Raw genomic sequence first — 9,947 nt, forward strand, 5'->3', positions numbered from 1 at the left:
TGACCCGAATCTGGTAATTTACGACAGGGACAATTCCGTTGACTCTAAATCACATGCGCTGTTTTAATTGAACTATTTCAGTAGACATGCAATGGTTGGTTCTTTTTGTTTATAAGCAAGCGAGACTGCACAACTACTTCTCCGCGGTTTTGTGTATTCTGATTGAGTTGTTATGATTTCATGTAGAGGTGAGGTCTTATCCCCGGCGTGCTTTTACTGTTGATGACGGCTTACTAACATTGAGCGAACTTGGCCTTACGAATAAACAAGAAGCCCTCTTCCTTGTAAGTTCCATCTCTGAAAGGTTGAAACCACAGGCGATGCCCTCAGATGGTAGTGTATATTTGAACTGGTTGATTGCTGCATCTTTAATTTCCGATGTGACTTCGTTAATGTCGTTAGTAACCCTTCTCATAGGGGGTAATGTTTCAAACAACCTGCCATACACGTCAAACCCTGTAAAGCAAACGAAAGTGACATGTATTCAGCAGGATAAGATAATGCCGGTGTAAGTAATTTAAACTTCTACTTGTCACATGCCTTACAGAGAGACGACTTCATAGTGAACATGTTTGATTATCTTGTGGCGTGTTTTGTTGCTGAACTACGTTTTCTGATAAATGAGAACATGTTTTCTAAAGAATTGCTTTGAAATTGCGTTCTTTCATGGGTATAGAATTCAATCCAAGTTTCACACCACAAAACAAATCACGGGTGCCTGACAAAATCATTACATTTCTAAAAATTATCGACATAAAAATTGGAATAATTTGGAAAAAAATGGAAGCCCTAGAGGTCTATGAATCTGTTTTGCTTTGTCCTTCATCTTGTTCGGCAGGAGCTGGCGCAGTCCAATACTGTTTGACCGCCAACATAATCTTTTCTCTTTCTATGGATCCGTCTTCATGGTCAACGATTCTGGCATCGTATTGCATTGCATCCATGATGCTCTTGACTTTCACCAACACGTCCACGTCGTCACGGAAGATTATACTTCCTTCTGGCCTTAAAATCCTATCCATTTCTAAAAGAATATCTTCCACTTCACATCTACAACGCAAATGAATCATGTGCTAGTTAGTAAATGCTTTAAGGATCTTGAAAGGGACTATTGGCCGTTTGTGCGTGCATGACTGATCCAAGACAATCACTACATGTATCAAAACAGTCATCTACGTGTGTGCGAATGTACGTATATAATGCATTGTGGGATCCACATGCATCAAAGACAAGCACTATACATATCAAGATAGTCATCTAATTTGTGAGCTAGCGTAATTGTTGAAATCATATCAAACTTTATCAATGTTCATGTAAGGCTGAGGAGTCACCTGTCCTTGTAGAGGGTAAAAACTGAATCAGAGTGGATGAAGTCATAGGTTCTTGGGTAAGTAGACATGGCCTCACACCTGCCAGGCAACAAAAGTCATTAGCATATTTCTAATTGACGTGAAATCCACTTGTATACGTAGGTTCCACCTCGATCAGAGACGTGGTTCGTAGCATGGTTAGTAAATGTGGTTCAAATAACTTTATCGTTAGGAGGGAAAGAGCATACCAATTCTGATAAGTTCCAATCAATCCTCGTTCATAAATGGCTCCAAGGGTGTTAACCTCCGCCTCAACAGGGACAATGTTCATAACCCACACAGGGTCATGAACAAGTGCAGCTGCAAAGCCGCCCAAGTAAGCGTTCATATCGAGCAGATTCCGGTACCTCCCGGGTTCCGCCAACTGATAATCCATGGTCTTGTAATATGCTACTCTTTTATTCCATAGCTCTGTGTTTTCTCTGAATGTCTGAGCTGTGACTCCTGTCAAACTCCCACTGCTGATTCTTGGAGGGACTGAGTTTAGCCTCTTTGGCCATTTACTCAATTCCCCTCCTGCAATTTCCTTTATGTTGTTCACTCCAGGAAGTGGAGTCAAACAGTCCTCCATTTTAGTATACCTACCAAAAAGGAAAAAAAAAGGCAAGGGTGTTGAGTAAAATGGAGAAAAAGAATATATGGTATTGAAACAGTCACATGATATAATTAACTGACATGTTATAATATAGTCATTGAGGCATATGCAAGCCGTTTTATCTACTGCTATGTGAAGGGAAGGCGTAGCATTGAGGCGTAACCCCTTATGAAGTGTAAAAATAATGCACCAAATATATCTAATTCAACAACAATTTCATCATTTGTACTTGATAATCAACCAAAACACATAATCTAACAACAATATCATCAAAAGTGATTACATGACATGAATATGTTTCGGTACCATAGGAAAACTGATTATATCACTGACTGTGTTCCAATATCGATCATATAATTATTTATTCCACTCAAGTCTTTTTAACAGATTTTTCAATCTTGGCAGCTGAACGAACATTGAGTAAAGAACAAAATAGGTAGCAAAAAGACAACAGTAGGGTGGTCCTGCGGAGAGGTCATGGTGTTTGTAAGGTTCATGGTTGGACTTGACAGTTTAACTAACACTGATTCTGATTCTTCACTCTGCCTGCCTTTGCTATCTGATTGGTTTTGGTATCAATGCCAAACTCTACCTTCTTTAACCTTATTCAACAGTTAGACGAATTCTCGTTTCTGATCTCTTCACAAATCCCACAAGGGTAAAACAAAGTTCTAAACCACTAAACCAAAATTTTACACCCAAAAAAAAGAGATTCAAAAGCTGAAGAATAAATAATTTAAGAAGGAAAAGCACATTACCATGCAATGTCGGGATCTCGAGCTTGACAGAATGATGGTTTCTTGAAGACCTTTCTGTTCATCTTACAGTGGACATGGTTAGTGGTTTTTTGCCAAATTGCAAGATCACCCTTCTGCTTCAGTTTCTTCCAACACAAGCTTTTTGCTACATTCTCGATCATAGTCTGCTCAGCTCTAAGATCTTCAGCTGTTCTTTCCCATCCTTTCCAGTGATTCTCCCAGTTTATTGGTGGACCGGAAAGAATCCAATACCCGCCGGGGCGTAAAACTCGATCAACTTCAATTAAGTAAAGCCCATCTGCATATATAATCAAAATCCCAAGTTAAATAAACATCTTCAAGCACCATATCTAATAGAGCAGAAGAAAATGTTTAACCTAAAGTTGATTAGGATTCACAGCGATTTTACCATATTGGCCCCAGGGAATGAGGCAACGAGAGCAGTGAGCCATGTCAAAAGCTCTAGAGGGGTAAGGAAGTCTTTTGGAAGCAAGAATGCCAATCAATGCAGGGACTCCTCTTTCAAGAGCAAATTGAACTTGTGCTTCATGGGTGTCTCTTGGTGCAAATGACACTGTTAGGATGTCCCTGGACAAAAGGTAAGCTCCCCAACTTGCAACCTGAAACAAAAATAATAAGAACAAATACAAATATTACTTGAAATATGAACGTTTTTCTTTTTTTTTTTAAAAAAAAAAACAATATTATCTACACTAAAAGGAAGATGGTGGACTTAGCCTTACAATAACAATAACGTGGTTCAAACTCGCATTTGGCGAGAATCGAACCTAAGACCTCTCACTTACAAGTAAAGAGGAAGACTACTAGACCATAATGCTAAGTGGCAAAGTATGAACATTTTGACCTTGGAATTTCACATGATAAAGGAGAAAATCAAAGCTTTCTTAATGTTTAATGACATTATAATAAAGAGGGACAAATTTTAATGAGTTTTAGCTTGAGTTGTTCAATTTAATTTTATCCCGTTTGCACGAACAAATCTTCGTTTCAATCAGTTACATATTGTTTTGTTTTTGTCTCTCGTTACATGAATACACCATTGAACATGGCATATTAAAGAAATATGAACAAGTTACCAAACGGGCAATTAACTTTTCTAACTTATCTTTATAAATAACACTTTCCATTAAATAAACGTTATTGACTTAAGAGAATAGCAAGTATAATTGACGACGGTTGGCAACCCTATCAACAAATATTCTTTTCATCAACAAATAATTTTTTGTCACTTAGTACTACTGTCTAGTGGTATTCCTCTTCACTTGTAAGGGAGAGGTCTTAGGTTCAATTTTCTCCAATTGCTAGCCTATTGTGAGGCTAAATCTACCCCCTCCCTCTTAGTGTAGATAATATCATTTGTTCAGCCAAAAAAAAAACAAGTAATTTTTTAACATCCCAACATTTAATTTAGGATTAAAAGAAGATTAAGTGATTAACATTATAAATAAGTACATTGCAAGATATATATAATTGCTTTCCCACATGTCAATCATAATTAAGAGTAATATAAACGTCTTGTTCATCCATATCTTTTATGAACCACTTTACTTCAGTGCCAAGGGAGAGAACATATAGAAAATATATTTTCAAGTTATTTTCATCCATTGTCTAATTTTTACTAGAAATTGTTTAATTAGGACAAGCTGGAGTACATGATTTTCAAAAACCATTTTTCCCAAAATAATGTGGGGTAATTCTACCCACCACCCTACCAACCCAGATTTTTGCTAATTTCTTTCTTTTATCACGTGCCAAACAGAAAAACATTTAATTTTGATGTTTTTCTAAAACTTACTTTTCTGGGTCCACAAAGACGACTCAACCTTATCTGCCTCTATTTAGACAATTAGAATAAATATTTTTTTTTTATTTTTATCGAAGACAATTAGAATCAATATTGTTAAAATGGTTTTTTCTTCTAATTTTATAAAAACTGAGCTGTAACTTTCCTTTGCTTCTTTTTTGAGTATTAAGTTTCTCCCATCAAGGGGGAATCACACAAAGGTAGTTAGGGAATGTCTACGTGAGTCTTTTTAGCCCTTGAAATGATAGACTGTTGTGACGAAACTAGTAACTAATTTTTTTGTTTTTTGTTTTTTTTCTTTAGTTTTCTTCTTTGGGATTTCCTTGAATTACTACTCGATTTACTCAAAAACAAAAGAAAGCACTCGAAAAAAAAAAAAAAAAAAAAAAAAAAAAAAAAAAAAAAAAAAAAAAAAAAAAAAAAAAAAAAAGAGGAAGCAAATGACAGACAAATCCCATCAAACCGTAGCGCCATTTACACGCATACTTTCTCACCACTCAAACAATTTTCAATCAAGAAGGAAAAAAAAACAAAGACTAAGAATTTAAGTCACACATTGGCCGATTGGGCCATTCCGGTTGGCACATGACAATTCGGACAAATTATGCAGCATAAACACACCCATAATTGAAGCACACACAATAGAGTGCGCATGCTAAGCGTTTTCTTGTTAGATAACTAGAAACACATATATCCAAAGAAATAAACGTAAGATCTCGATTATCTCACAAAACAAAAAATAGAAGGATTTAAGAAATAATGATAATGTTTTCTTGTCAAATTATTTGACATCCTGCCACTATCGTACTCTTTGACAAAGAACCAACCTACCAATTACCAAACTCATGATCACCTTTTAAACTGAAATAAAAATATAAAAAACGAAAAAACTTTTACTTACCCCGCAACCGGTATCAATGGCGGTCCGTACAGACCCATCTCTGAGATTAATCAACTTTCCGATGTCGTCGATATAAGCATCAGCACCGCGAGGAAACATGGTCCCGCCACCAGGGAATCTAAACCGGTCCCCGTCGTAGTGAACCCAATTTTGCTTCTTCTTCTCCACGGTCAACTCCTTATGCGGCACGTTCGCATACCAAACCGAGTCCCGGCTCTCTGGCCACCGAAGCGGCACCTTGTACCCGTGCGGTGCCGGAATTCGGCACTTGAGGAGCTCCTCCTTCTCCGGGCAATGCCTCTCCCTGTACACCAACCTCTTCCTGTCGAACTTCAGCGACCTAGTGAGGTCCTCGCACGGTGTGTAATCGCTGAGCTTGGCGTTGCAAGGCGGCAGGTGATCCACACGCGCCGCCGCGGGAGGTAGGGGGAGGTCGTCAGCGGTGTGGTGGGCTTTGAAGTCGAGATGGATTGTTTTGTTTATGGTGATTGGAGGACATGAGGCGACGGCGGAGACAGGGGCGGTGATGACGGCGCCGCCGGATGAGTGCTGCCAAATTCCGACGAGGTAGCAGAGCGTGCAGAGGACTGCGGCTAACGTCATGTAATAAAGGTTGGCTCTTTTGGGTTTCAGTGAAAAGTACTGTAGTGGACTTGGACAAGCCATTGTTTTAGAGAGAGAGAGAGTGAGAGAGAGTTGAGGTGTGTATAATGCATATTATATCCAGGGAGACAGGCCGACGACTAACTAAGAGGTTTTCTTATCCGAAAGGCGAGTGAAGTACAAGCGCTTATTTTGGTAAAACCGTCCGATTGCGTGAAAGCTAAAACTTACATAATTTTTAAAGGAGATGTCAAATATAATATGTTAAAATTTTATTTGATAGTTGATGTGGTAAATTTACAAGTGTTAAATTCTTCTCTTTTCTAATGGATGTGTCAAATATTTATTTTATTATTTTATTAGGCCTAGAGTTACATTAACTATTAAAAAATAATTGTAGTTTTTAGTGTATTGGTTGTTAATGGGACCCATGTATTAAAAAATTTAATTAAATATATTTGACTCCTTCTTTGTTTGTTGTCAAAAAAGGCAGTTGGAAAGCAAAGAGTTAAATGACTCATATGCCACATCATATATGATATATCCATTGGAGAACACCTAAATGTCTTTCAATTATATTTGGTATATTTGATATCTCTTTGGAGATGATCTTACTTGTAATGAGATGTATTAACACTTTTTTTTTTTCGGAAATGTTTGCAAGAGTTTACATGAATTTAATTTACCATCAACAAAATTATATTTGCTTGTGAATGTCTCTCTCGTTCCGACTCTACAACTTTGAACGAATTTGAAGAACAAAGTTGGCTCTTGCACACGAGTCGGAAGTGTGAATTTATTGAATGAATGGTGTGTGGTGTATTACTAATAAGAGGGGTAAGTGCAATGTGCGTGTGATGTGTAGTTACTACTTAGATTTCAAGGTAACGATGCATTAATGTCATCAACATTGTTCTATGAGTCTTTTGTGACTCCGGACTCTCTGTACCATTTATTGCACACATTTGATTTCGGAATTTACCCTACCTGGATTGTCCACTGAAATTTCTTTCTTTTTCTTTCCTTATATTTCCTTCTTAGTAATTAAGATTTCTCATCAAAGTACGATGAAACGCTCTAAAGATTATTTCTGATTTTTTTTTTATCAAAATTGGAAATCAATTAGGACCGTAACGGCCGTTTGTTATCTTACTAGAAAAAAAATTCATCACTTCTTAAAACCATGTCTCAAGAATAATTTTTCACAAAATCCAAAAACTTGTTTGGTATAAAAGAATTTTAAATCACAACAATTACAAAATTGAAATTAGAAAGATTTACAATCCACTCAAATTGCAACAAAATGCGGACGTCGGCACTGCCATGCTGAAAAACCCTTCCCCTTCCGTTGATCTCCCAAGTCCCCCTAAGTCCTTCTCCAACCAAAGGCTGGCCAGAGGGCTCGTTTTAGCCCTCTGACCCTCCAAGAAATTAATATTTTAATGAATAGTATATGGCCATATTTGCCTCCATCTCCAACAGAGGGCCATAGGGCCAAACATAATTTATTATTTAAAAATTACAACTTAAATTCAAATCCAACGGCTAAGTGACATTAGCATGGAATATGCGTTTAAGTTTGATGTTGTTAAATGTTTTTAAAAATGTTGTTTAAGTTTCATGTTGTTAAATGTTTTTTTTTTTATGTTGTATAATTTTTATGTTGGTTAATGTTATTTAATGTTGTTTCATATTGTTTAATGTTGTTTCATGTTACTTAATTTAATTTAATGTTGTATAATGGCTTAGACCAACTCCAATGGTGGACTAAAAGCCAAATTACCCCCCAAAATTTCCCCCCAAACGCACTCCAACCCAAGGGGAACTTTTGAGCTAAATGCTAAATGCTAAACCAATGCCAAATTCTCCCCGAAATTTAGCCCAGAAATCGGGGTGGACTCTAGCCAATATTTATCGGAATTTAAATTTTTTTAGATCAAAATGTTCATAAAATTAATTTACGATAGTCTACATATTTTTTTTTAAAAAAAATTTAATTTAACAAAACAAATAGCCTAAATTCATTCTTTAATAATCCCGGGCTAAAATTTTAGGGTAGAATGGTTGGAGTAGAAAAGCTATTTTTGGGCTAAAAGCTAAATTTTTCGGGCTAAAAAATTTGACTTTTAGCCCAACCATTGGAGATGGTCTTAGGAAGTTATAGGAAAAAAATAGAATTTAAAAAAAATATATATGAAACAAATTTTGTAAAATAGAAGTTATAGGAAAAAAAATGGAATTTTAAAAAAATATGAATAGAAATAGACTTCGGACAACACCATATCCAACAAAACCCACAATTAGCCAAATTTTGTAAGCTCTAATCTACAATTAGCCAATCAGATTCATTAAAGTATTATTGTGAGGTGTCAAACACTGTAGTTTGTGCAATATCAAGTCACACATGGTGTGTATTTCAAATCTTTCCATCAAAATATAATTTATTAATCTATTCGATTGAGATTTTAAGAGATTTTAATGATTTATATATCCACAAATTTTGATGGAGTTTAACATATTTCTAGAGATTTCATGTAAAATTTTCAATGAATTACCTCAAATTCTCAAGGGCAAAAGGTCAGATTTGTGAATGTTTAAAATATATGACGAAATCTCTCTAATTCCCTTGAATTCCACAACTTTTTAAAGTCATTTAAAATCAATTGAAACTTGGAATGTTATGAACACTTTTAAAACCTTGATTGGATACACTTAAACTTTCTTAAAATCACTTAAAATTTTGGTTGAATATTCCTAGATTTGTAAAAAGAATTAAAATCTCACAAAATTCCAATTGAATTCACCTACATAAATGACGTGATTTAGATATACATGACGAAATGCTTAAATCTCTCTAATTCCCTCGAATTCCACAACTTTTTAAAGTCATTTAAAATCAATTTCTAATTGAAACTTGGAATGTTATGAACACTTTTAAAATCTTGATTGGATACACTTAAACTTTCTTAAAATCACTTAAAATTTTGGTTGAAAACTCCTAGATTTGTAAAAAGAATTAAAATCTCTCAAAATTCCAATTGAATTCACCTACATAAATGACGTGATTTAGATATACATGCAATATTTTTATATAAAACAATCAGAGAGTTTATTTTATGTGGTTACTGTTTTAATACAACGACATATTTACACTAAGGAGTGGAAGAAATGAATTGGTGTCGAATTCATAATTCACGAGATTCAAATCTAAGATCTCTCACCATGTGTGAAGTAGGGTACCCCTAGACCGTAGTACTAGGTGACATGCTATACAGTTCTCAAGATCATTAAATTATTCCTTCAAAGTAAATGTTATTCAAATCTTTTGAATATAGTTACTAGCGTGCATTGTAATCGTGTGGGTCATTTCTTTGTAATACAACAATATTTACAGTTGTAGGATCTGGGCTAAGTGACACAACACAAGTTTAGAGTGTTACAAACGTATGTCCTGGAAGAACAAAGTTTTTTGAAGTGCACTAGAGTTTGTGAGAAAATCCAAAAGGGTAATTGATTAATTCTAAATTGATGAATTACATTGGGAGCCATAGAGCTTAAATAGACTTAATCATACCTTGGGAAGTTCTTAGGAGGTCTTAGGAAATACAAAACATTAATCATATGGAAAGACGAAAGGTATGATTTTTATTCCAAACTTTAAAATGCGGTACGACCTCAGATGGCTGAAATTCATGGGCCGTGAATGGAGTTCGGACGCCAAATGTGTAAATTTCCATTGTTCCTTTTGTTTTCCTTCAGTTCATTTCGTCTTCAATCTACTCAGCTATTTATTCTACATCACTAAGCTGGCTTGACATATATAATATTTTGATATTAAACTCACTATCCACAAGAGTAAAATATATTACATGTAATAAAAATTCTTAGACGTAAT

The 9,947-nt window shown here is 35.4% G+C and overlaps 1 protein-coding gene across 1 annotated transcript; it reads right to left on the reverse strand.

The window, feature by feature from the left end:
* Positions 1-643: 643 nt before the first annotated feature.
* LOC137733952 (probable methyltransferase PMT15) lies at positions 644-6,294 on the reverse strand. The gene is made up of 6 exons (XM_068473173.1): positions 5,450-6,294; positions 3,133-3,343; positions 2,724-3,021; positions 1,559-1,951; positions 1,332-1,409; positions 644-1,050 (listed from the first exon to the last, which is right to left on the reverse strand). Exons 1-6 carry the CDS (start codon positions 6,113-6,115, stop codon positions 798-800), a joined length of 1,899 nt encoding a protein of 632 aa, XP_068329274.1. The 5' UTR covers positions 6,116-6,294; the 3' UTR covers positions 644-797.
* Between the last annotated feature and the right edge of the window lie 3,653 nt (positions 6,295-9,947).

The sequence above is a fragment of the Pyrus communis genome, chromosome 5 (genome assembly GCF_963583255.1).
Source record: "Pyrus communis chromosome 5, drPyrComm1.1, whole genome shotgun sequence".
Classification (NCBI taxonomy): Eukaryota; Viridiplantae; Streptophyta; class Magnoliopsida; order Rosales; family Rosaceae; genus Pyrus; species Pyrus communis.